This window comes from Dictyostelium purpureum, assembly GCF_000190715.1.
Source record: "Dictyostelium purpureum unplaced genomic scaffold DICPUscaffold_410, whole genome shotgun sequence".
Classification (NCBI taxonomy): domain Eukaryota; phylum Evosea; class Eumycetozoa; order Dictyosteliales; family Dictyosteliaceae; genus Dictyostelium; species Dictyostelium purpureum.
This window is the reverse complement of record NW_003519746.1, coordinates 1,361-27,947: the sequence shown is the minus strand read 5'-3', so window position 1 is coordinate 27,947 and position 26,587 is coordinate 1,361. Positions and strand designations below refer to the sequence as shown.

The window sequence follows — 26,587 nt, the reverse complement described above, 5'->3', positions numbered from 1 at the left end:
ACGATCATTTTGTGGCTTATTGGTTTTGGTATGTGTGATGATGATGAGCTTGATTTAACTGATTTCTTAACATAACCATCTGCAAATAAATCTTCGTCTGATTCATCGTCTGAATAGTTCTTTCTTTTATTTGAAGCTGGTAGTTTATTCGATGAGGAGGTTATCTGTTTACCATTATTTAAAGGGTGGTTTGATGAGTATTTAAGTCCACCAGTTGCTGTGGGTAGTTTAGTATCCACTATAGTTGGGCCTGTTTTTTTGGTGGGAGCTGTTAGTTTTGCGTTTGGTAGGGTTGTACCTAAGATATTCTTTGAATCTGATGATGTGTCTGATGATGCGCCGTATTTATCTAAATATGATTCTTTTCTTATATATGTATTTCCACTGTTACCCATATTCATAATACCGGATCCTGGTGTTTGTAAAGTTATATTTTTATTTGGTGTTGCTTGCGTTGGATACATTGATCCGGAAAGTGGTGGTTTCTTTTCCACTGGTTTAGGTGCTGCACGTGGTGTCGATTTGGCTGATGATGAAGAGCCTGTAGTTGTTGTTTTGTTTTTATTTAAACTTGATGAGGCTGATGATGAAGTTGATGCTGATGTTGTAGTTGCTTTTGGAGGATTTGAATTACTTGTTGGTTTAGTTGGAGTATTTGTTCTAAATAAATCGCCTGTTATATTTGGTTTGCTAGATGTTGATGTTACTGCGGTTGTGGTTGTAGTTGTAGGTTTTATAAATCTTCTCTTTTTTTCTTTTTCATCCTCCTCGTCATCGTCATCAATCGGTATATCTTTTTTTTTTAAGGGTATATTCCATATGGGATTTGATTTATCTATAATTTTTGTTGGTGGAGGTAATGGTTTCTGAATTTAAAAAATAATATTATTAGAATAATTTTGATAGATATTAATATTAACATGGATTTTTAATAATATTTACTTTATCTGTAGTACCACTACTTTTATAACTTGTTTTGTTATCGCTAGATGAAGATCTTGGTTTTCTTTCGCCACTACCCTCAGCTCTAGGTTTAGGAACTTTAGGTTTATCCTCTAAAACTGAATGGGTTTTTTTTCTTGATGCTGCTGCTAAAAGATTTTCGGGTGCTCTATATCTTGTATCAACTATAACATATAATTTTAATATTTATTTTGTAATGTTTAATGTAATAATATTTATATTGTAGTATCCATACCTTCTACTACTTTGACGGCTCTTCTTTCTAAAAGAGCTGGGTCAAATTTAAAAGACATTATATATTGTTGCTATATATTTATTTATCTATTTATGTATTTATTTGTTTTTTATTTTATTTATTATTGGGCTTGTTATAATAATAAAAACAATAACAAGTATACTTATTATTTGTATATTTATAAATAATGACAATATCAAAAAAAAAAAAAAAAAAGTACGATAATTTAAAATTTATAAGAAATTTTTTTGTTATTAATTAAAAAAAATATAAATAAAATTTTTTTTAAAAAATTAAAAAATTTTTTTTTTTTTTTTTTTTTTTTTTTTTTTTTTTTTTAATTTTAAAAAAATCATCTGCATTTGGTGTGCAGTCGTTTAAAAACAAACCACACAACCCCACATCACACTACACCAAAACATACATTAATAAATCTAAAGACAAAAAAAGAATTTTTTTTTTTCTATATATAAAAAGTATTACCTATTTATATAAATTAGTTTTTTGATTGATTTATTTAATATTATACATTTTAAAATAAAATGTTTCAAACATTTTATTATTACTATTATTATTATTATTATTTTTATTAGTTTTGAAATATAATTATTTTATATGGTTTTTTTTAATAATTAAAATCTAAAAAAATCTTGGCTATTGTTTGAAGCTGAGGCTGCTAAATTTAATTCTTGTATTTCGGTTTTGAATTGTTGTTGTTGTAATTGATATTGATCAACAATGAATTTCTTACATCTTTCAGTCCAATTATTTCCATACCAGAAAGCGTTGATATCAGTTTCCCAATTATATGAATGGTTTTTAAAGTTTTCTAAATCACCAAAATATAAACTGTGAATATTTCTGAGGATGAATTCTAAGCATACTTTTTCCAATTGCTTAGCATTGCATTTTAATGAGAGCTCTAATACTTCTGAACAGTTTTCTAATTCAATATGATGCCATAAAGAATATTCACATTCTGAAACTACATCATACAATTCCAAGTAGTATGCTATTTCCATTATTGATTTTGCTGACTTCTCTGACGAAATATTTGGGTGGATGCTATATATCCATTTTGAAATTTCAAAGAATATGTCATAAAGATCTTGCTCCAATTCTATTACTTGAATATTACTAATAAATTCGTTTTTAATAATTTTATCATTATTACTATTATTACAATTATTATTGTTATTATTGTTTGAATGAATATAATTGTTCTTGATTTTTTTACCAATATTACTATTGTTTAAAAATTGGTCTTCTATTCCTGTACTATCTTTTAATTTTGATGAATCATTACCTATATTATTTAATTTATAGTCGAGAATAATTTTTAATTTTGGACATCTTGATACACATATTGACTTATGTAAATAATAACCCTCTCTACCATTCGATGATATATATAAATCTGGAAACATTGATGAGTTGTTAAATAGTTTAGAAATTTCATTTTCTAGACAAACATTAGAGTCATATTTAATTGTTTCTATTTTTTGTTTTTCTAAATTTAAAACAAATATTAATATTAGTTTCTATTACATAATTATTGTATTAAATTAATAGTTTATATTTACCTATATTTAAAGTTGAACATATTTTAGTGGCTAGTTCTTTGACCAAGTGATTCTTTGATTTTTTTAATTTTAATAAACTTTCAATACCGTGATTGTTTGCTAAAACTTTCCATAATCTTTTATTATATTTTTCTGATAAAGAGAAACTGTGTAAACAATATAAAATAAATATTTGTACTTCTTGATCCTTGCTACCAATTAACCCCATTAATGGTTGCAGTGTTACCCAATTAAAAGATGAGGGAAGTTCAATATCATTGATATAATTGTTATTGAATGCCCCTATAATTGTATTAAATATATCCATTTGTTGAAATAATTTTCTATTCTCTTCGTTCATTGATAAATTACAAAGGGTATTACAACTGAGAAATTTGATTCTAACATCATCATGTTTGGATCTTTCTATTATTGTTTTTAATAAATCTTGATATCTTGCTATCTTTATTTGATTTTGATTAATTGCTCCTTTTTCGAATCTAAATTCTGATAAATTTTGAATGATAGCTGAGGTTCTTAATAATAAATTTTCATCTGAATATTGGAATAATCCACAAAGATAACTTAAAATATTCTCTTCAAACATTTTAACTTTTAAACTTTCTATAAAAATTTTAAAGTAATTAGAATATAACTATTTTTTAATAAACTAATAAACTGTATATATTTACCCTCTGCTGAAAAATTCCATAATAATGAAAGTGTTTCTGATCTAACTTTTTCTTCTGAACAATTTATTAATTTGAAAATTGGTATCATCGATCTATATTTGCTGAATACAACTACCAATAGTTTGAAGCTTGTACATGAGAAATCATTTAATCCTCTAATACCTGTATATTGGATACCACTATATGTTGATTTGGTTAGATTTAATAATCTATATAAATTTAAATTTTAGAAAAAAAATTTAGAAAAATAAAAAAAACTATTAATTTATTCATAAAATATTTACCTATCTATATTTTCTAAAAATGATAAAGGACTTGTTGATTGCATCGGTACTTGGTTATTACTTGATAAAAAATGTGATTCAATATGATTTATAGAACTCATATTTTTCGTTCTTAAGTATATAACAATAATTTAAAAGTATTTATAATAACAATAATGTTAATATTAATTAATAAATAATAAATATACTTGTTTATTAAAATAAAAATTTTGAAGGGGGAAAATATAAAATATTGAAGAAAAGAAAAGAAAAAAAAAAATTATACTATCTTTTTGAAATTATTAAAATTTAAATGGGATTAAGATATTATTGTATTTGTATTGGTGTGTGTGTGTGTATGTTAAAGTTATTATTATCTCTACAGCCAATAAAATTAATTACTTTAAAAAAGTTATAAAGAATATTTAAAAAATTACACCGTCCAATAAAACAATATATGTTTATATAAATTTTATTAGATTAGATCTATTTTGGAGTAAATTGGGTGGGTTTGTTAAAAGTGTGTGTTTTTTAAAAAAAAAAAAAAAAAAAAAAACTATTTTTTAAATTAAATATTATTTTTAATTTTATTTTATTATTTTTATTATTTATTTATTTATTTATTTATTTTTACAATAAATATAATACTATAATTTAATTTTTATAAGAAATTGTGAATTGTTTTAGTTTATCTATAAAATATAAAAACAATTTATTTTCGCTAAGATAGAGTTAAATAATAATAAATAATAATAAAAAAAATAAAAAAATAAAAAAAATAAAAAAAATAAATAAATAAATAAAAAAATTGTGTGTGGTGTTGTTATGGTTCGTTTTTTTGTTTTTATATTAAATTGTTTTTTGTTTAATTTAACGTATTATAAAAAAAAGATATTTACATATGTTTTAATTAAAAGCTGATCTAATAATTATTATTGTTTTTTAAAAAATTATTTTATTATTATTTATAAATTGAAATAATTATTATTTTTATTTTAAAATAATAACAGCAGTTTTTAAAATGGTGTAAGGTAGTTTTATTACAATCTTAATATAAACTACTTTTTGTAAAGATTGTGTTTGTTGTTGTCGCGGTTATTATTGCTTTTCTGTGCTTTTGTAGGTTTATTTGGTTTTAATTAAAAAATGGAAGAAATCAAAAAAAATAAATACAAAATTTATTTTACAAAAAAAACAAAATAATTTTAAATAATTTTAAATTTAATTAAATAAATTTTATTTTAAATTCTATTTTATTTTAAAATAAAAAAACTATTTTATAAATTAAAATTCTATTTCATTTAAGATTCTTAAAAAAAAAAAAATTAAATAAATTATAATTTTTAATTTTTTTTAATTTTTTTTAATTTTTTTTTTATTGAATCTACACACCCTTTATATTTCTAAATCTTAAATTCCAAAATTAAAAAAAGAGATTTATATAAATATATATAATATTGACTTTATTTTTATTTTTTATTTTTTATTTTTTTTTATTTTTAATTTTTTGGTAATTTATTTTCCGTTTAAAATTGGAAAACTAGATAACATTTGTTTAAGATTCCATGCGTCATATGGAAGATGTTCGCATATTGAAAGACCTACAACATTGGAAACCGATGATACATCATTAATGATTCTTGAAATTTGAGAAAGGGTCATTTTGCCATATGGAGCGATTTCTCTCCAATTAATAACAGGGTTTGGATCAGCAAATAATAGGCTTCTAAATAAATCGGGGTTTAATACATCCAAATCTAAATGAATTGCTATATGGCTAATGTTTTCTTCTTTAATCCAATTGAAAATTAGATTACTATTGCTAACGAGTGATTCGGGTGATGCAATTCTTAATTGTAATCTATCAATTACCTCCTTCTCCTGATCTGTTAATCCTTGCTCTACTAACCCTGCATACATAACTTTATTTGGTTTAAATTTGTTTTTTACTAGAGATGATAGTTCTTTATCACCCTCCCCCAAAAGGTTACCCAATACCATTGCATGCGAATGATAATAATCATTTGTTGTTTTAATATCTGGGTGAGCATCAATCCATAATATGCCAACTTTATTTTCGTATTTTCCATTTAACCAATCAAATGGCACTTGACTAACTGAACAATCGCCACCAAAAGTTACAACTTTATCAGGATTCTCTCTTTCTAATATTTTTAGTACTTCTTGAATGTGTTTGATTATTTCTGAACGATAAACGATACCATTCTCCAAGCTAGGTTCCTTATCATTATAAGCGGATGGATCTTTGACAGGTACCTGAAATAATTGAGAGTCGCTTTCAGGAGATAACCATTCTAAAAGTTTTGACCCAAAATAATATAATTTATTATTACCACCTTGCCATTCTTGAAACAACAATCTTATAGTTTTAATATTATTACTATTATTACTCATATCAATTTTTTATTACTTTTATTATAAAATAAATATTAATGCTAACTATGCAGATAAAAATTCATTGTGTTAAAAAAATTAAAAAAAATAATTAAATTTTTTTTTTTTCACACTTTTTTTTCAAAAAAAAAAATAAAATATAATTATTTTTTATTAATTTATGATATACTTTTGTTAAAAAAAAAAAAAAACAAAAATAGAATTCTTGTATTCTTTTTATTTATTGTTAAATATATATTTATGAATGTATGCTTTATCCAAAAAATAATAAAAATAAAAAAAAGATATTTATGATTTTAATTAGAAACCATTTTAAATAATCGTTATCTTATGACAACAGAAAATCATAAAAAAACCAGGTTATAATTTTTTTTTTTTTTTAATTTTTTTTTTTTTTTTTAAAAAAAATCTTTTTTTTTTTTAATTTTTTTCTTTCTTTTTTGATTTTTAAAATTTTTTTTAATATTATTTTTTTTTTTCATATAAAATAATCCTATACACATAATTTTTTAAAGACACACTGTTTTTACTACAAAAATAAATTTTTTGATCAACAAATCTTTGTTTTTGTATAAAAAAAAAAATAAAAAAAATAAATAAAAAAAAGAAATAAAAACTATTTATATAAAAACAAAATTTAAAATTTTAAAATTTTTTTATTTTTATTTTTCTTTTAAAGTGTCTGTGTCTAATTTAATACCATTTTGTTTTTTTTTACAAAATAAAAACTTTCCACCTTAAACAACTATAATAAAAATCATATATAGTACTATATAAAATAAAACTCTATGTTAATTATATTTAGCAGCAGAAATCATAACAATATTTAATAATATGGACGATTCAGGAATTTTTGAAAATTTTTTAGATCAAAATAACATGGAAGCGTTACAAATAAAAATGGAACCTCAATCACCACCCTTGTATACCAATAATAGTAATAGTAATAACTTAATACCAAATAATACTTCAACCAATATGTCGGGAATTCATCATCATCATCAACAACAACAACAACAACAAGATATAGGCACAAGTTCGAGTGGAGTAACTGGAATCAATCAACTAATTAACAATAGTTTAAATAGTAGAATTAATCCCACTACAGCAACAACAGCCACAACAACAACAAATATACAAAACAATAATAGTAATAATGGAATGGGTGGTTTACCATCAATGTTATCATTACCAACTCAACAAATTTTATCATCAATCCCAACACCAACCGAAATTCAAAACTCTGCAGCTGAAAATATTCAACAGTTAATTCAGCATTCTGCATTTAACCCAAACTCATTATATTACTATACAGCACCATCAAGCACAGGTCAAACCTCGTCATCACTAACCTCAAACAGCTCACCAATTCCAGGTAGCAATGGACCATTGACCTCTATTATGGAGTCAATGCCAACAAGCCCACCTCAATGTGGTGATGTTCAAACTACTGCTCCATCAATGATGATAAATTCTGTACATCATCAATTAATTAATCATCACCTTCAACAACAACAACAACAGCATCAATATCAAATTAAACAAGAACAAGAGCAACAAAACACTATAATACCAATTCAATCAGCACCATTAAATTCAGTAGCTAACCCATCACTAAATATTCACAATCTTCATCATAACTATCAACCAGCAAACCAATTTTTACAACCTTATCAAATTTTACCACAGACTACAACCACTACAACCACAAACAATGGAAATAGATCAATATATATACACACCAATAATGCAAACCAACAACACGGCATTGTAAATTTAACTACACCAAACGAAATGGAGTTACTATCTCCATCTTCATCAACATCATCACCAGTTATCACACCAACATCAACATCAACACCACTTGTACATAATAATATTTCCTTATACCATGATTTAATTAATACACAACAACAACAACAGCAGCAGCAACAGCAGCAACAATTACCATCTACTGTTTCAAACGATATACACAGCCAAATTGCCAACTCACCTTATTTAACACAATTAAATCCAAATAATTTAACTACAAACGACTCCAATTTATTAGGATCACCATTATTATATGGAAATAATAGCTATACAACCACCACAACCAATACAACATTATCACCAACAACTACAACCACAACCAATCTATTAGGCCAACAAGCAACAACCACATCAACTACAACCACAACAACTGGCAATAACTTTATACCGATGGCACAGCCACCCATTATGATAATTGGTGATTTAGATATTATAATTGAACAGCAACCACCATCAGATGTCAGAACCAGAACACCAAATGACCGTAGAACATTTAATTCAGTTATTCGTGTTGTAGGTGATTTAGCAAAAAATAAAGTGGGTGGAGTTTTAGCACAACTTGCATATGCAAATTCAACTACAGAAAGACCCTCACAATTCATTTTAGGTGGAAATAAAATTGGTGTTATTGGTAAAGATGGAAAGGTAGCTTTCGATAGCCTATCTATGACAGAAGCATCAACCAAGCACCGTGAAAACGAATTTTGTTTAGAGTACGTTTTAATATCAGAAGACAATAGAATATATACCACACCCAATGGACCATTTATAAAGAGATCAAGACCATTTTATGCATATTCCAACCAAAAAGTACTTTCAAGAAGAAGAAATGTAACACTCAGAACCCTCAGCTCCAATAGAGGCACAACTTTAGGTGGTGATCAAATGCACGTAGTTGGTTCACCATTCATTCGTTGTAACTCTTTAAAATGCATATTCCATACACCACATGGCGATGTAGCAGCATCAAATATCGAATTGTATAGTGAATCAGTTTTATTCTTCACTCTCCCACCCTACCCAATTCCACCTGGTTTCAATTCACCCGAAGGTACAGAGCTACCAGTTCAAGTTGTAATTACAAATGATGGAAGAAACTTTAGCAATCCATTATCCTTTACATATATTTATGAAAATACTCATCAAAAACGTTTAAGATCAAGATTTTAAAATTTAAAATTTGTAGTATCATTAAAAATAATCACAGACAGTAATATTTTCACCTAATTTTATAAAAGAAAAATAAAAAAATAATAAAATAAATTATTTTATATTTAACTAATCATTTTTTTATTTTTTTATTTTTTTTTGTTTTTTTGTTTTTTTGGATTGTTTAATTATTTATTTATTTATTATTTTTTTATTATTTTTCATAAAACCGAAAAATATTGTTTTTTTTTTTTCTTTTTTTTTTTTTTTTTTCAAATTAAAAGATATTAATAATTTTTTTATTTTTTTTCATTTGTTTTAAAATTTTTATTATTAAATCAATATTTTTAAAATGGATAATAATAAAGTTAAAAAATCAGTAACCCAAAGTAAAATATCGGTACATCTCAGTCATAATAGAAACTTTTCAGCATTATTGAGACATAATAGAAATAATAAAAAATTAGTTCAACAATTAGATGAATTAAAAAAACCAGAATCAAATAATCAAACACAACCAGAAACTAAATCAAAACCAAATTTAACAAAAAAAGAAAAAGAAATTAAAATCAAAGATGAAATTAAAGAAGTTAAAGAAATAAAAATGAAGGAAAAGGAAAAAGAAGATGAGGAAGAGTTCCAAGAGCTTTTGGAAGAGGAAATTGACCCAAGCTTGATTTGTGAAGATGAGCCTTTAAGCGACGAAGTTATTATCAAGCAACTTTTTAATCATTACATCAAAGAAACCAATAGCAGAGATATCAAACTCGATGATGATAATTATTCAATTAAACACCAACCAAACTACTATAAATCAAAATACATTGGAAATAGAAGAAAAGTCATAAACAAATTACTCGATGAATGTATTGTCAGTGTCGATGAAATGACAATGGAGAAATTGGTTTCATATGGTTACGATACTAGATACTTTAATGAAGTTATCCCATTGGTAGAAGCAGTTGAATTGTTAAAGTTCATCAACTCACCCCAAGAAACAGTAAAATTATTCGTTATTTTAGAAACTATCCTTTTATTCAATAACAATATCAGAGGAATGCACTCAATTAATACCCATGAGTTATCACTCTTTAAGAAAAGATTAGAATCTGATATTTCAGTTTTAGTAAATGAAATTAACACTAAATATATCTATCCATCAAATAACAACAAGAAGTTCTTAGTTAACAGTTTTAAATTGGAATCACCAATCACAAAAAAGTAAGTATATCTATAACTTTTAAATTGATCGACCTACCAATAGCTAATAATAATTTTTTTATTAATTTAAATTTAGTTACTACGACGAAATTATTAAAAATACATCATTTTTCAAAGTCAAGGATACATTTAATCAACTCGAAAACCTTTCAATTAGATGTCCAGATGTATTTTTAAAACAAGAGGTATTTAAGCAATTAAATTATTGTGGTAAAAATTCAAACTTATATCCACCAGAAATGTCAAAACTCAAATCTTTACATATTCAAGGTCACTATGTTAACCAAAAGCTTGGTTGGAAAGGTTCAAATAGATTATTAATCGAGTATATCTTGAAACAATCAGTCAAGAATAATCAAATTGTAGACTTTTCATATGATATTATGAATGCTTCATCAGTACAATCAGATAGTTGTTTATTAGATAATAATATCATTCAAACATTAGTTGATGCCCATAATGATTCATTAAATTCAATTACATTTAGATTATTATCTTTAGATAATGTCAAGACAATAAAGAGCGAGTTGTCCAATTTAAAATCATTAATCAACAAAACTATAACCAATTATCCAAATATTAAAATAATTATCGAAAATTCAACCTCAGAATCAGTCTCATCACCAATAATTAAATTAGTTAATGAAACTTTCAAGGACATCAACTATAACATTAAACAAACTAGTAATTTAGAAGTTATTAGATTTGAATTTAGTCATAAATAAATAAATAAATAAATAAAAAAAATAAATAAATAAATATAGTTTATAAATTGTTGTTGAATCTTTTTTTTTTTTATTTTTTTTTTTAATATATGAATACATTTCATGCATATTTTCATTCAGCTATCATACCAATTTCATTATCATATAATGAACTACCAAATTCTTATTTTATTACTTTTCTACAATACTTTATAAAATGAATTATAATAAAATTATAAAATAAAAAACATACCTATTATACACATTATTATATATTTAAATAAAATATGGAGGTATTTGTGTGAATATTATTAATTCGAATATATTTTTAATTATTTAAATGTAAATATGTAAATGTTATTGTCATTATAATTTTTTTTTTTTTTTTTTTCTTTATAATTTAAATTACTGCCATTAAATTTATATTAAATTTTTGTGGGTTAATATATTAATATAAAATATATATTTTTTATTTATATAAGTTGATTTTGTATAGTAATCACCGGAAAGATAAATCCGGTAAAAACGAATACACAATACAAATAAAAAACTCCCAACAAGTTTTTTAAAACACAAACCAAAACACAATAACACAAAAACAAATAAAAACTTACCGAAAAGTTTTATATATTTGTTATACCAAATGAAAACACAAACCAAATATATATATAACACAACAAAAATAAAAAACTCTCAACAAGTTTTTTATTGAAGAAAAAATAAAGCCGAGCATCTGCTAGGCTATCGAATTCCTGATAGCTTTATATTTCTTAATTTATATTTTTTTAAAAATTTTTTTTATATGCAGCAATGAAATGTAAATATTTTATGGGAATAACTAAACAGTTCTAGCTATTTTTTAATTAATTTTTTTATAAAAAAGAAAAATTGTGTGTGGTGGGGTTTTAATTTAATTTTTTTTTAAAATTTTTTTTCCAAATTTTTTTTTTTTTTTTTTTTTTTTTTCCAATCATTCTTTATAATTTCAAAATAACAAAAACAAATAATAATAATTAAAAAAAACATTTAAAAAAAAAAAAAAAACTTATTAAAGGTGGAGATTATATGGATGAGCCATTAAAAGCAACACAAGCTTACCTCGAATCGGGTCAGAAATTAAAAGAGATTGGACACAGTGATTGGTATGAAAAATATAGAAGCTTAAGAAAGTAGCCCACAAGAGAAACTCAAGCCACTCCTGACACCCCTGCCACAGTTGATACGTGTAAAAAATTGTTTGAATTAGTATAAAATGAAAAGCCTCTTTTACGAGCTTACCAGTTAAATAATATAAATGGAAAAATGATTTATTTAAAAGGAGATGTGTTTAATTTATTTGAAAAATAAAAAATTTTGAAAAAAAAAACCTCCCCTGTTCAAATGATTACCAATTTTGATTGTAGCAGATCTAAATTTTTTTGTGCAATACAAGTTTTACTTATTTTGGAATTGATGTTTAAAATAAATTAGGAAATAGTTATAGATTAATTAATTAATTAATTTTAAATTATATTTTTTTTTTTTTAATTTTTTTTTTAAAAAACTAAAAAGTATTTAAAGAAAATAATTTCATAAAATTTATTTTCATTACACTCATAACATTTCTTTTCATTACATTTATTTGTTTGTTTTTTTTATTCACCATTACATTTATTTTTTGTTTTTTTATTCACCCATTACATTTCATTTCATTCTATTATCAATATGGTGGTTAATTATGTATTTTGCGTGGTGGGATACATAATTAACCATTCGGCTCTAATATAATCACTCACTACATTTATTTTTTGTTTTTTTATTCACCCATCACATTTCATTTCATTCTAATTAACCATTCAGCTCTAATATACTAACCTCCCCGTGGTAGAGCTGTAAACACTCTTTACAAAGAGTGGCTAATAGTATAAAAAAAAAAAAAAAAAAAAATAAATAAAATAATGATATTAATATCATTTTATTATCTTTCAAAATAAATTATTAAATCTTTATAATTTTTTTTTCTTTTTTTTGGCATTATTTTAAACTTACTGTTACCCATTGGCTTCATTAGGTTTCTATTAGATTTTTGGTAGACTTTATCTCCATTTTTACCACCCAATTAAAGGTTCAGATAAAGATAACACACCAAGTCAAGTGGGTGTATTGCCAGAATCCCTCACTCTAAAAACTTGATTATATAGGTTGTTTTAAATGGATCAATACAAATCCAGATCTCGTCCAAATTATACCACTTTAAGAATAAAAAGATTATGCACCAGATTTATCATGTGATATCACCAAGGTTATCAAAAAATTGTTCGAAATCAGTTTTGGTATAAGTTAGAAATAGTAAATATCTGATAGAAACTTAGTTTATATTATTGCCAAAGAGCAAGTTGGGTATAAAATAATAATGAGACAATAAATATACGTATATTAACATTTTTTATTTCTATTTTATTTAGATACTTTTTATAAAAAATTAAAATGTCAAGTAAATGTTGATAAAGGTTCATCTATTGTAATCGAAAACACAACTAAAACGATGTATAGAGATAATTTACAAGAATTCTGTGTAGGAGCTACGATTATTATTATTCATTGGTTTTTTTACATTTTAAAATTAATTAAAAAATTTTGTTTTATATATAATCCTTAAAGGAAAATATTTTGTTATTAAATATTGATTCTTCTATATTTGGTTTTGAAATTTGCTTATCATCAAAAATTTCATTGACCAATAATGAATATAGGGGTTTATGGAATTCTATACCAAACTTTTCTAAATTAACCTCTTGAAAACCCTGGTGATAAAAATTTAAAAAAAAAAAATAGTTATTATTAAAAAATAGTTATTATTAAAAAATAATGGTAACAATATTTTAAATACATACATTTAAAGATAAATCTACTTTTAAATTATTTTCATTTAAAAAATTTAAAATTTTAGTTGGTAAATTATAATTTAAATATAGGGTTTTTGATGATAATATTCTAATTTGGAATTCGTTTACTGAAGAGGCTCTTGAATCGAAAATATATAAATATTCATCTAGTTTGATTGATTCAGAGCATACTATTGTCTTTGGATGCTCATTAATGCTGTTATTGCTCATTCCTTTATAAACCAATACATCTGTACTGTATTTTGAGCCATTTAAAAATCTGTAAACCATAGAGTCGCTATACTGAATTTCAACATGTGTGCATTGACTTGAAATTTTAAGTTGTGGAATTACCATTGCTTTTTGTCTTGATGATACTATGGATTCGTAAGAGTAGTTTTTGTAGTGTTTATTGTTTTCGTTTTGGAAATTTAGTTTTATAACCGCAAATCCTTCAGCTTTAGTTGCACTTAAAAATCGATGTGAGTAGTTGAATATTTTGGCTGCTTCTTCATTTGTGTTGTCTGGTGGCGGATTAAAAAAATCACCCAAGTTTTTGTTGCAAATAGAATAGTAGTCATCTTCGAAATAAACCAAATCATTTGATAAATTGGAGAGGGCTTTAAAGAAAATCGAAGTTTCTAAAAATGGTTCATCTGGTTGCAACAACATTGCTTTGTTAAAAAGAGTTGTAAAACTTGATAGGACAATTGGTGATAACGTATTTCTTACGGTACATATGTTATTTATGACATATACAAAATCATCTTTAATAATTGTTAAAACCACATCACCACCCAAAATAGTCCAAATTGGTGACCAATAGTAAGTTGTAGTGACTCTAACTTCAATGTCTGATGCCAATTGCCCTTCACAATAATACAAATCTTCGCTTTTGATACCCTTGACGCTATGTACGATATAACCATTCATTGAGTATGCATCAAATGGTACTGTATAGGAAATTAAAATTTCTCTTGGTACATTAATTGATTCTATTTTGATCTTTGGTCTTGTAAATTGGCCTGTTACAACATAGTCTAATGGGAAATATTCTATAATATCTGAACTATTGATAGAAAATGGCCCTTTTGGTAATACCTTATCTGTTATCTCTGAAAAAAATGCCTCTACATCGATTATAATATTATATTCTATTGCTTTATTATTATTAATATTTTGTTTATAGTTTAAAAAGGTTCCAACGATTTGACTTTTTTTATTTGTTAAAAACTTGAATCTTTTTCCTTCGAATCTATTTAAATCTTTTGGGAAATTTGGTTTAAAAGGAAAGATGATTGATGAACCACATGGTAGGGGATCTTTAAGTTCGATATCACCTTCACCAGAAACGTCATCTGGAAAATTAAAAAGTCCTCTTGAATCCAATTCTGGGGAAACTTTTATTAACCTAGTAATCCTTATCTTATTTGTTGTATGATTTATTTCAATATTTTTTATTATCATTGTTATATATAAAAATAATTTTAAAAAAAATTAAAATTTTTTTTTTTTTTTAAAATTAATTTTTTTTAATCAAAAAAATAAATTAAAAATAATTATAGAAAATAAAATAATTATAAAAAAAAAAAGCACAATCAAAAAAATTTTATTTATTTTTATTTGTTTTACAAAAAAAAAAAGGTGATGAACAAAAATTATCTATAGTCCCTTTTTATTATTAGTCTAAAGATTTATTTAAATTGATTACTAAAAAATATATTATTTTGAACCATTATTGTGTTCAAGTTTAAGTTCTTCAAATGACTTATTTGAAAATTCTTTATGGGAAGTAATTGATGTTAAAGCTATTTCTTTCTCTGGGGTTGTTGGAACTGGAGTTGATGGAACGGGAGTTGATGAGAATAAGGATTTTGGTGAATGTGGAATATTAACAAATGATGAAATTGATTCATTGTCACTACTATTTTGAGAGTCAGAGGTGTTTTCAATTTTAGGTGAACCAAAGCCAAATGAAAATCCTTTATCTTGAGAAGCCTGTTGTGGTTGTTGGCTAGTGCCAAAAGAAAAACTAGGTAAAGAGGAACTTTGTTGGGGTTGTGATGCACCAAAAAGAGAACTGGCGTTTGGTGTTTGTTGTTGTTGTTGTTCTCCGAAGCCATTATTGTTAACACTACGAGCTCCAAAAAGAGAAGTGGCGTTTGGTGTTTGTTGTGCGCCGAAAAGAGGAGGAGCGGCGTTTGGTGCTTGTTGTGCGCCGAAAGGAGAAGTAACGGTGGCTCCAAAACCAGTGTTTGGTGCTTGTTGTGCGCCGAAAAGAGAAGTAGTGGGGGCTCCAAAACCGGTGTTTGGTGCTTGTTGTGCGCCGAAAGAGCTACTACCTCCAAAAATAGAACCACTTGGTTGAGCAACAGAGGTAGTAGTGGTACCAAATGAAAAGGAAGGACTTTGTTTTGGTAAAAATGAAGTTTGATTAGATGAACCAAATAATCCAGAGCCTATGTTATTTGGTTTGTTAGCAAAGGTTAATTCGTTAAATAAACCATATGATACATTTGGATCTACCGATCTATTGAAATAGTTACTTGTCTTTTCTTCAAGATATAACGAACTCATCAATTTGATAATGGTATCCTGTGTATTTCTGTCCAAATGTGATAAATCAAAGGTTTCAAATTTCTAAATTTAAAAAAAAAAAAAAAAACAATCAATCAATATTTATAATATTAAATAGGTTATAATAAAAAATACTTACATCTTTATTATATTTAACTTGAATGCCTTTTTCTTGTAAATAATTAATTAGGATTTGTGGTAATTTGTTATGAGTCATAAAAGTTTTAGTTTGACGATGAGTAATTTGGAAAGAGTTGATAGAAAGTGGAGATGAGTCGAAAAGATATAATGATTTGGCAATTTCTCTGCCATTTACCGAAATTTTGGTATTTAAATCTTGTTCTTCAGAGTATTCACCAATGTTAACGATATATTTGGTTTTAAAGTCTGTGGCATTGACAAATTGGAAATCGATTTTACTGCAAGTTTCAGTATCCATCAAAGTAAAAATATTTGAAATCTTGATGTTGCAAATATTAAATTCTTTTGTTTTGGTGTGATTTAAAGGTTGATGAGCTATATCTTTATATACTTTAATGAGCTTATTTTCAAAGTTGAATGAAACTAAACCCATTGTATTTGGTTTTACATCTTTTAACAAGGTAGTTCCTGTAGAATTTTCAGCACCATCGAAAACTACCTTTGATAAATTGCTTAAAATGAAATCTGAATTGTTTTGGAAGAACATCGAAATTCTGATACCTCCTAATGGAAAAACTAAAACAGCACGGGTAGCATGGGATTCGAATGAGTTGACAGTGATTTGAGTTAAGTAATTTTTGGTACATGTAAAGTTTTTAATGGTGAATGTTTCTTTACCATATTCAGAGACCAACGATAAGGTGACATTTTTGTTATAGATGTTCCATTGTGGAACCCAGTAATAAACTGTTTTGAACGAAATTGGGATATCGGTTTGGAGATTTGGATTTGTATAAAGTGATTTACAATCTACACCTTTGATAATATGACGGAAATAGCCACTATTGAACGAATCTGAAACGAATGGAACATCGTATGAAACAACTATTTCTCTTGGTGTGTTATCGTTGATGATAATTTTGGCCAATTTTTTTGATGATGGTTCAAGACTTAATGGAAAGTATGATTGAATATGGGTTGTACTAATACTAACTAAACCATTTGGAAGGCCTTTTGTAAGCTTTTCTGAGTAGCATTCCTTTGCGTCAATAATAACTCTATGGCCACTAAGTGGGCTGTCTGCTGGTTGTACAGCAGCGGCTGCAGGAGCTTCTGCAGCAAAGGGCTTTAAAGCAATTTCGGTAGGCTTCTTCTCACCGAAAATTCTGGTTCTAGATACAGGGGAACTATCTTTTTCATATGAAATAAAATCACCAGTTATTTGACTACCATCAACCAATTGAAATTTAATTGTTTCTCCACAAAAACTTTCTAAATCTTTTGGAAAACTAAATAAATTTGGGTATAAGATTGATGTTCCATTTGAAATTGAATCTTCGATTTCGACATTATCTTTAATTGAAACTGCATCTGGAATATAAATGTCCGAAATTATGTCGTCAACATAAAATTTTCTAAAAGAATAATAGTTAATAAATATTTTATAAAAGCAATACTATTATTATTATAATCTTATAATACATACCTTGAAACTCTTATCTTATAATTGTCAATAACAAGTTTGGTAAACTCCATTTTAAAATATAAATATAATAATAATAATATGTTAATGAAAAAACAAATAATATAAAAAGAGATAATTAATTTAAAGATGAAATAAATGAATATTTATAAAAAAAATAAAAAATTAAAAAAATTAAAAAATAAAAAAATTTAAATATCTTTTTTTTTTTAATTAAGAAAATTTGGAAATAAAAAAATTTGGAAATTATTTTATTAAAAAAAAAAAATACCACTCCCAAATTTTCATCAATAAAAAAAAAAAAAAAAAAAAAAAGAAAATATTCAGATATTAATCAAAAGAAGAATAAGAATATCCAATTATCGATTTTTATACGAAAAGAAGATGGAAAAAAAAAAACTCTATTTATAAATATAATATTTAAATAAAACAGCACTATTTATCTAATTAAATATTTGTTGTGTGTTATAAACATTTTGTTCATAAAAAGAAGTGAAAATAAATATTAAAATAAAAAAGTAAAATATACATCAATGGAAGAAATAAATATAATAATTATGTAGCTGAAAAAAAAATTCATTTTTTTTTAAATTATTTTTTTTTTTATTTTATTTTTAATTTTTTTTCATTTCTTTTTTTTTTTTTTTTTTAATTTTTTTCATTTTTTTTTTTTTTATAATTTTTTAATCTGTCAATTTTCGCTTATTAATAAGTAGTGGGTTTAAAACAAATAATCACATTTATAATAACAAATAATCACATTTAATATCATTGTATTCAATATCAATCAAATAAATCTTTAAAAAAAAAAAAAAAAACCCTAATTTATCTTTTTTTTTTTTTTTTAAATTAACCCACACATTTCAGAATTTAGTATAACAAATAAAATAAATATAAATATCTCACAAAAACAAATCATAGTATAGTATATAATAAATATAATGTCTAGTAATAGTTATCTAATCAAAACTACTAGAGCCATTTTTAATAAACCAAAATCATTTAAAACAAATCAATTAATATCATTATCAAACAGATCATATATAACTTTAAATAACAATAATGCTTTTAAAAACAATATTACTGTTAATAACAATAATAACACCTTAAATATAAATAATAATAATAGTTTATATAATAAATATAATAATAATAATAATAATATTTTTAGTAGTAAATCTTTTTTTAGAAATTATTCAAGTGGGGATAAAAAGGAAGATTTAGATAAAAAAGAAAATAAAGAAAATAAAGAAAATGAAGAAAATAAATTAAAAGAAGAAAAAGAAGAAAAGGAAGAAAAGAAAGAAGAGGAAAAGAAAGAAGAAAAGGAAAATGAAGATAAAGAAAAACAAGATAAAGAAAAAGAAGAGAAAGAGAAAGAAGAGAAAGAGAAAGAAGAGAAAGAGGAAGAGAAAAAAAAAGAAAAATCATCACCAGAAAATAAAGCTAAAAAAGAAGAAGACAAGGAAAGACTTAAAAAACTTTTGTTAATCTTGGCAATAGTTTGTGCAGTTTCACCATTTTTTATTGAAGTACAAGATCAATCAATGGATTACCAAACATTCAGAACTACTGTTTTACCAAATGCCAATATTAAAAAGATCACTTTAGGTAGCAACACAGCATTTGTATTATTGGAAGGCGAAGATGGTTTGAAATCAATTTCAGTCAATATCGTTGGACCAGAAGATTTCCAAATGAGATTACAAGAAGATCAAACAAGTTTAGGTGTACCATTACCACAACAAGTTTTTGCTCATTATCCAAACAATAGTAAATTGATAACAGAGCTTTTACACATCATGCCAACTCTTTTAATTATTGGTGCTCTTGTTTTCTTCTCTCGTGGAATCTCTGGAAATGTTCTCAGTAAAACTCAATCACTTTTATCAAAGAGTAAAGCCACCAAAGCTAAATCAACCACCACTTTCAAAGATGTAGCCGGTATGGATGAAGCCAAAGAAGAAATTATGGAGTTTGTTTCATTCCTTAAAAACCCAGAGCGTTATAAAAAATTGGGTGCTAGAATTCCAAAGGGTGCCATTTTAGCAGGTCCACCAGGTACTGGTAAAACTTTATTAGCCAAAGCCACTGCTGGTGAAGCAGGTGTTAATTTCTATACTATTAGCGGTTCAGATTTTGTCGAAATGTTTGTTGGTGTTGGTCCATCAAGAGTTAGAGATCTCTTTAAAGAAGCTCGTGCCAACACTCCATGTATTGTATTTATTGATGAAATTGATGCTGTTGGTCGTGCTAGATCCCGTGGTGCCTATCATAATGACGAACGTGAAAACACCCTCAATCAATTATTAGTAGAAATGGATGGTTTCACCTCAACCAGTGGTGTAGTAGTATTTGCAGGTACAAATAGAAGTGATGTTTTAGATCCAGCTCTTTTACGTCCAGGTCGTTTCGATCGTCAAATCTATGTAGATAACCCAGATATTAAAGGTAGAAAAGCAATTTTCATGGTTCACTTAAAGAATGTTAAAGTAGATGGCGATATGGAAGAAGTCGCTAAAAAATTAGCAACCTTAACACCAGGTTTCTCTGGTGCTGATATTGCAAATGTATGTAATGAAGGTGCTTTGGTCGCTGCTAGAAACGATGCCAAAGCTGCAAAATTCAGTCACTTTGAAGAGGCCATCGAAAGAGTTTTAGTTGGTCTCAAGAGAGAAAATCGTGTTTTATCACCAGAGGAAAGAACTGTTGTCGCCCATCATGAAGCTGGTCATGCCATTGTTGGTTGGTTCCTCGAACATACCGATCCATTACTCAAAGTTTCGATTATGCCAAGAGGAAGTGGCACTTTAGGTTTTGCTCAATATCAACCAAAGGATCAATATCTTTACACTCGTGAACAACTTTTCGATCGTATATGTGTAAGTTTGGGTGGTCGTGTTGCAGAACAAATCATTTTCGATCGTATTACAACCGGCGCTCAAGATGATCTCGAAAAAGTTACCAATATGGCCAGTGCCAGTATTGTTCACTATGGTATGAATGAACGTGTTGGTACAGTATCATTCAGAAAAGAAAATGACGAAATGACTGTTGAAAAACCATACAGTCAAGCAACTGCCAGAATGATCGATCACGAAGTTAGACAAATGGTTAATGAAGCCTATAATAGAACTCTTGAATTATTAAATGAAAAGAAAGAACTTTTAGTAAGACTTGCCGAAGTACTTTTAGAAAAAGATGCAATCCTTCGTGATGATCTTAGAGAAATTTTAGGTCCAAGACCTTTTGGTGAAAAAACAACTTGGGCAGAATTAACTGGTGAAACTGAAAAAAACGAAGAAACTGATAACAATAGTAAAAAAGAAAACGAAAACGAAAACAAAAACGAAAACGATAACAAAAACGAAAATGAAAACGAAAACAAAAACGATAACGAAAATGTCAAAGAAGCCGAAATTAAACAATAATTAAATAAAATATAAATTATTATTTAATATATAACAAAATCAAAAAATTTAAAATTTTTTTTTTTAATTTTATAAATTATAATAGATTTAGGTAAAAACTCAAAATAACAAGATATCATAAAATAAAAAAATATATATTGTATCTCCACTTTTTATAAATAGTTTTTTTGTTTAATGTTGTCACTGTTGGACCATATATTCTATAAGAATAAAAACAAAATTTTTATACAAAAAATATTAATATTTAAATCTAATAAATCAATAAATCTTAATTTCATAAATTGTTTTTTTTTTTTTTATTATTTTTTTTTTATTCAATTCCCTATAAGCTTAAATTTTAAATAATAAAAGTAAGGCAGTAGAGATAGATCTATTTATTAAAAGAGATATCAAAAATTATTTCCTTCATAAAATAAAAAAAATAAAAAAAATAAAAAATTCTCAAAGACAGTACCTGGAGCCATAATTACTACCGAATTCCTCAAGAATATTTTAAATTTAGCATTTTTTTTTTTTACATAATAGAATAATATCTTGCTTTAAGTATTTATAATATGAAAAATAAAATAAAAATAAAAAAAAGTTTTAAAAGAATCTTTTTTTTTTTTTGTTCGTTAATATTTTATTTATTTTTTTATTTGTTTTTTTTTTTTGTTTTTTTTTTTTTTTTTTTTTTTTTTTTTTTTCTTAAATATTAGAAAAAAAAAAAAATGAATGATTATACACAACAGTAAAAATATTTCAAGAGTTATAGAATAATAAAAAAAAAAATACTTTTTTATATATATTCCTAAAATTTATATTTCCATTTTTTAAATATCTTTTTTTTTTTTTATTTTTTTTTTTCAACTATATATTCGAAATTAGTTTGTAACATTAATAGTTTAAATCAATATAAATAATATAATAAATTACAAATATAAAAAATTTATTTTATTTTATTTTAAAAAAATCAAAAAAACCATACATACTAGTTTATTTAAATAAAAAATTGGGTTGCCTATTCACATTATTCTTTTTTAAAAATTTTAAAAAAATAACTGTGGTGCTTTTTAATGTATGTGGTGATTAGTTTTTTAAACAAGTGTGGTATTTATTTTTTTATCAAATAAAAATAATTAATCGTTAAAGTTATTTTAAAAAAAAAATCAAAAATTAAACAAAAAACAAACTAATAATAAAAAAGCAAAAAATTTATAAATAATTAAAATAATTTTTTTTTTAAATAATTAATAATAATAAATAACAACATATTAAAAAAATATCTTGAAAAAAAAATAAAAAAAATAACACATTTTTAATTTTTAAAATCTAATAAAAAAATAAAAATAGTAATAATAGTAATTGTAATAATAATAACAGCAACCATAATATTGTCGACAATATAACATTCATATTTTTTAAACAAGAAACTTTATTTAATAAATTATCTAATTAATTTTATATTTATAGATATTATAATAATTTAAAAATGTTATTAAAAGAGATGTTTAACAAAGACGGCATCAATAAAATTGATCATATTTTAGAATTTCCTGATGAGGTTCTATTGACCATTCTTTCATTTTTAGAGCCAGAAGATATAAAAACCATTTATTTAACCAATAGATATTTGTCAAGGTAAATTATAAGAATATAATTTTTAAAAACCACACACATTGAATATTAACAATATTTTTTTTAAATTTAGTTTTTGTTTTGAAAATAAAATATGGAAGGCTATTTGCAAAAGAAAGTGGAGCTCTTCACCAATTTTTAAAAGAAAACCAATTTCAAATTGGAGAAGCTATTATTTAAAAAAGAAAGGATTTATGGATTTATCTGGTGGTTTAAGTTGGATAGAAATTTTTTCAAGCGAGGGCGAAAAACCCACACCACGTTATCAAAACACTGCAGTTACCATTGGAGATTCGATTTACTTTATTGGTGGCCAAGATCACCCAGAAAACAGATACAATACAATACATAGATTCGATACAGAAACACAGATTTTCACAAGATTGGTCCCAACTGGAAGTGCACCACCAAAGTTTGCAAGACATACCTCAACACCAATAGGAACAAAAATATACTCCCATGGTGGTTTTGATGGGTTTAATCAACATTTTGGTTTAATGGTATACGATACAATAGAAAACTCATGGGAAAATTTACATCCTGAAGGTGAAATACCAGTATCAAGAACCAACCATGCAAGTGCTGCCATCAATGATTGCTTTTATATTTTTGGTGGAATGTATAAAATTGGCCCAGATTTAGTTTTCTTGAATGACCTTTTCGAATATAACATAGCCAACAATACATGGACCCAACTTAGAGGCGAAGGCGATGTACCCCCACCAAAATGTGGTCATAAACTTTTTAATTTAGGTGATAAATTGTTGCTATTTGGTGGCGGGTATGGCGGTCAATGGGATGTAAAATATAACGATATACATATATACGACAGAACTTTTAACAAATGGACCAAAGTACAAACCAAAGGTGACATCCCAGTATGTACTTTTACTGTTAGTTGGGTAGTTGGACCTTTCCTTTTTGTATATGGTGGACAATCAGTCAAAGATGACCTTTTAACAAACGATTTATTTATGTTAGATACTGTAAATATGGAATGGAACAAAATCCCAACCCAGTGCACACCATTTCCACGTGATATGGGATCAGGTTCAATTGTAGGTTCGACTTTATATATGTTTGGTGGTTTTTCATCTACCCCATTAGATAGCTTATTTTCATTGGATATGTCAAAAGATTTTGAAAGTGTAATTCAAGCACCATCACCCTCAATCCAAGAATAGATAATAAAAATACTTTACGCAATTAAAAAAAACAAATATTTATAAAAAATAAAATAAAGTAAAAATTTAAATAAATATAAAAATAATAAACTAAAATGTTTTATTTCTATTTCAATCACCAATACAACTTTGTATTGGTATTTGAAAATATAATTCCTTTTAAAATAGATCAACTATTTTTTTATTTTATTTTATTTTAATATTTACAATGATAATAAATAAATAATTTACTCTATTTAAAATTGGTTTTTTTTATATGGTCTGCGATTGTTTAAGCCACCTCTTGAATTATACCCTTTATATGGATGACCTCTTGAATAATCACCATCACCATCATTATAATCTCTTCTTTGATCTATATACTCTCTTTCTCTGTTATAGTTTTGATTGTAATATCCATTTTCACTACGGTCCCTTTCTCTATCGTTAAATCTTCCATAGCTCTTATTGTGATGACTATTATGATGATTGGGATGATGGTAGCTGTTATTATTACTATTATTACCGATATTGTTATTTCCATTATAATATAATTCTTTTTCATATTTATCATTATTTCTATAATTGTGAGGTGGTGATGCTCTACTGCCATATGGAGACGATGGTGAATGTGGTGATGCAAATGGTGGCGCAACATTACTCGAACTAACTTCACCAGAGTATGGTGAAGTGGGTGAAGAAAACGGCGAAATTGGTGATAATCCTGGTAAAGGTTTGGCTGATGGATAATATTGGTTTTGGCTTTGATTTTGATTTGATCTATCATGATTATCATATAAATAGGTTTTTTGTTGTTGTGGTGATGGTTGTGGGGAAATTGATTGATTATACATATTTTGTTGGCCGCCCATATATTGCTGTTGTTGTTGCTGTTGTTGTTGATTGAAGTGTTGTGACTGAAGATATTGTTGTTGGTTATAATTTTGCTGATCATTATATTGCTGTTGTGATTGCTGATTGTTATATTGATCCTGCTCTTGAACATTAAATTGTTGATTATATTGTTGATATTGTTTTTGTTGGCTCATATTATAATTCATTACTTCATTGTTTATATTAAAACCATTATTAAAATCTAAATTATTATTATTCATATTCATATTCATATTCATATTCATATTATTATTCATATTATTATTATTATCATTATTATTATTATTATTCATATTATTATTATTATTATTATTATTATTATTATTATTATTATTATTATTATAAATGTTACTATTTGGATTATTTTGTAAAAATTTTGGTTGTTGTTTTTTAGGTGTTGTTTTATTGATATCTAGTTGTTGTTTAGTATCTTCCTTTAATAATGTTATTACTTTTAACTCTAATTCGGTTAGTTTTGTTTCAAGTGATGATATTTTCTCTTCTTGTTCATTTTTTTTTCTTTGCAAATCCTCAGTTTTCATTTTTAGCCTTTCTCTTTTTGATAGAATAGATACCGTTGAATTGCCTCTATTTAAACTTTCCTCTTGTTTCTTTTGTTCTTTTTCGTCCAGTATCTCTTGCTCATGTTCACTTCTTTCGTCCTGTTCTTTAATTTGTCTTAAAATTTCGTGCTGTCTATCTTCTTTTTCTCTTTCTATTACCCTATCTTCAACAATCTTTTTACATAAATACCTTCTAACAGCCCTCTTTTTGGAAATTTCTGCTTGTATCGCTTTTAAATGCGATGCGTTGTGGTTGTAATTTTTCATCTTCATTTTTTCTTCCTTTTAATAAATAATATAGTACAAAAAATAAAAAACGATTTTGAATTTAAAATAAACTAATTAGGGCACCAATTCTATTTTTTTATTCACATAAATAACTAAAAAATTTAAAAAAAAAAAAAAAAAAATTTAAAAAAATTTAAAAAAAAAAAAAAAAAAAAAAAAAAATTAACAAAAATTATAATTATAATTTTTTTTTTTTAGTTATATTTTAATTTAAATAGTAATATAACTAATTAGATTAATTGAAAAAAAAAAAAAAAAGGAAAAAAAATTTTTTTATAGTTATGATGATAACTGTTGCGGAGTATTAGATTTTTGGTTATAAAAAAAATTAAAAAAAATAATTTTTTTAAAATTTTTTTTTTTTTTTTAAAATTTTAACAAATACTCTTATTTTTTTATTTTATTTTTTATTTTTTTTTTTTAAAAGCTATAATTATTATATTATATGTGTATTTTATTTAAACCAAACCAAATTCAATTAAAACCAATTCACTTCAATTTTTTTATTTTTTTCAAATTATTTAATTAAATTTAAATTTTTAGTTTTTAT

At 25.1% G+C, this 26,587-nt stretch overlaps 10 protein-coding genes across 10 annotated transcripts; 4 read left to right on the top strand and 6 right to left on the bottom strand.

Moving 5' to 3' along the window:
- Positions 1–71: 71 nt before the first annotated feature.
- DICPUDRAFT_158098 (uncharacterized protein) lies at positions 72–1,256 on the bottom strand (the record flags this gene model as incomplete). Its single annotated transcript, XM_003293234.1, has 3 exons — positions 72–793; positions 921–1,127; positions 1,199–1,256. Coding segments are annotated over 3 exons (987 nt in total), but the record flags the coding sequence as incomplete, so codon positions are not given.
- A 574-nt stretch (positions 1,257–1,830) lies between these two features.
- DICPUDRAFT_83852 (uncharacterized protein) lies at positions 1,831–3,837 on the bottom strand (the record flags this gene model as incomplete). The annotated part of the gene is made up of 4 exons (XM_003293233.1): positions 1,831–2,708; positions 2,782–3,384; positions 3,453–3,661; positions 3,737–3,837. The coding sequence occupies 4 exons, from the start codon at positions 3,835–3,837 to the stop codon at positions 1,831–1,833; spliced, it is 1,791 nt and encodes a 596-aa protein (XP_003293281.1).
- Positions 3,838–5,230: 1,393 nt separating this feature from the next.
- Positions 5,231–6,130, bottom strand: DICPUDRAFT_83851 (uncharacterized protein; the record flags this gene model as incomplete). Its single annotated transcript, XM_003293232.1, has 1 exon — positions 5,231–6,130. The coding sequence occupies one exon, from the start codon at positions 6,128–6,130 to the stop codon at positions 5,231–5,233; it is 900 nt and encodes a 299-aa protein (XP_003293280.1).
- Positions 6,131–8,336: 2,206 nt separating this feature from the next.
- Positions 8,337–9,226, top strand: DICPUDRAFT_93021 (uncharacterized protein). Its single transcript, XM_003293238.1, has one exon. It carries the CDS (start codon positions 8,351–8,353, stop codon positions 9,110–9,112), a length of 762 nt encoding a protein of 253 aa, XP_003293286.1. The 5' UTR covers positions 8,337–8,350; the 3' UTR covers positions 9,113–9,226.
- A 217-nt stretch (positions 9,227–9,443) lies between these two features.
- On the top strand, positions 9,444–11,037 carry DICPUDRAFT_158094 (uncharacterized protein; the record flags this gene model as incomplete). The annotated part of the gene is made up of 2 exons (XM_003293237.1): positions 9,444–10,312; positions 10,389–11,037. 2 exons carry the CDS (start codon positions 9,444–9,446, stop codon positions 11,035–11,037), a joined length of 1,518 nt encoding a protein of 505 aa, XP_003293285.1.
- Positions 11,038–13,637: 2,600 nt separating this feature from the next.
- DICPUDRAFT_158092 (uncharacterized protein) lies at positions 13,638–15,347 on the bottom strand (the record flags this gene model as incomplete). The annotated part of the gene is made up of 2 exons (XM_003293231.1): positions 13,638–13,799; positions 13,890–15,347. The coding sequence occupies 2 exons, from the start codon at positions 15,345–15,347 to the stop codon at positions 13,638–13,640; spliced, it is 1,620 nt and encodes a 539-aa protein (XP_003293279.1).
- A 255-nt stretch (positions 15,348–15,602) lies between these two features.
- DICPUDRAFT_41797 (uncharacterized protein) lies at positions 15,603–17,982 on the bottom strand (the record flags this gene model as incomplete). The annotated part of the gene is made up of 3 exons (XM_003293230.1): positions 15,603–16,520; positions 16,597–17,678; positions 17,787–17,982. Coding segments are annotated over 3 exons (2,196 nt in total), but the record flags the coding sequence as incomplete, so codon positions are not given.
- Positions 17,983–19,628: 1,646 nt separating this feature from the next.
- Positions 19,629–21,512, top strand: DICPUDRAFT_41790 (uncharacterized protein; the record flags this gene model as incomplete). Its single annotated transcript, XM_003293236.1, has 1 exon — positions 19,629–21,512. One exon carries the CDS (start codon positions 19,629–19,631, stop codon positions 21,510–21,512), a length of 1,884 nt encoding a protein of 627 aa, XP_003293284.1.
- Positions 21,513–22,998: 1,486 nt separating this feature from the next.
- Positions 22,999–24,313, top strand: DICPUDRAFT_41793 (uncharacterized protein; the record flags this gene model as incomplete). Its single annotated transcript, XM_003293235.1, has 2 exons — positions 22,999–23,132; positions 23,203–24,313. The coding sequence occupies 2 exons, from the start codon at positions 22,999–23,001 to the stop codon at positions 24,311–24,313; spliced, it is 1,245 nt and encodes a 414-aa protein (XP_003293283.1).
- A 102-nt stretch (positions 24,314–24,415) lies between these two features.
- On the bottom strand, positions 24,416–26,022 carry DICPUDRAFT_99612 (uncharacterized protein; the record flags this gene model as incomplete). Its single annotated transcript, XM_003293229.1, has 1 exon — positions 24,416–26,022. The coding sequence occupies one exon, from the start codon at positions 26,020–26,022 to the stop codon at positions 24,550–24,552; it is 1,473 nt and encodes a 490-aa protein (XP_003293277.1). The 3' UTR covers positions 24,416–24,549.
- Between the last annotated feature and the right edge of the window lie 565 nt (positions 26,023–26,587).

Bases quoted from the DNA above. Each gene is read 5' to 3' on its own strand.
- DICPUDRAFT_93021 (XM_003293238.1), top strand. From the start codon at position 8,351: ATGATAATTGGTGATTTAGATATTATAATTGAACAGCAACCACCATCA.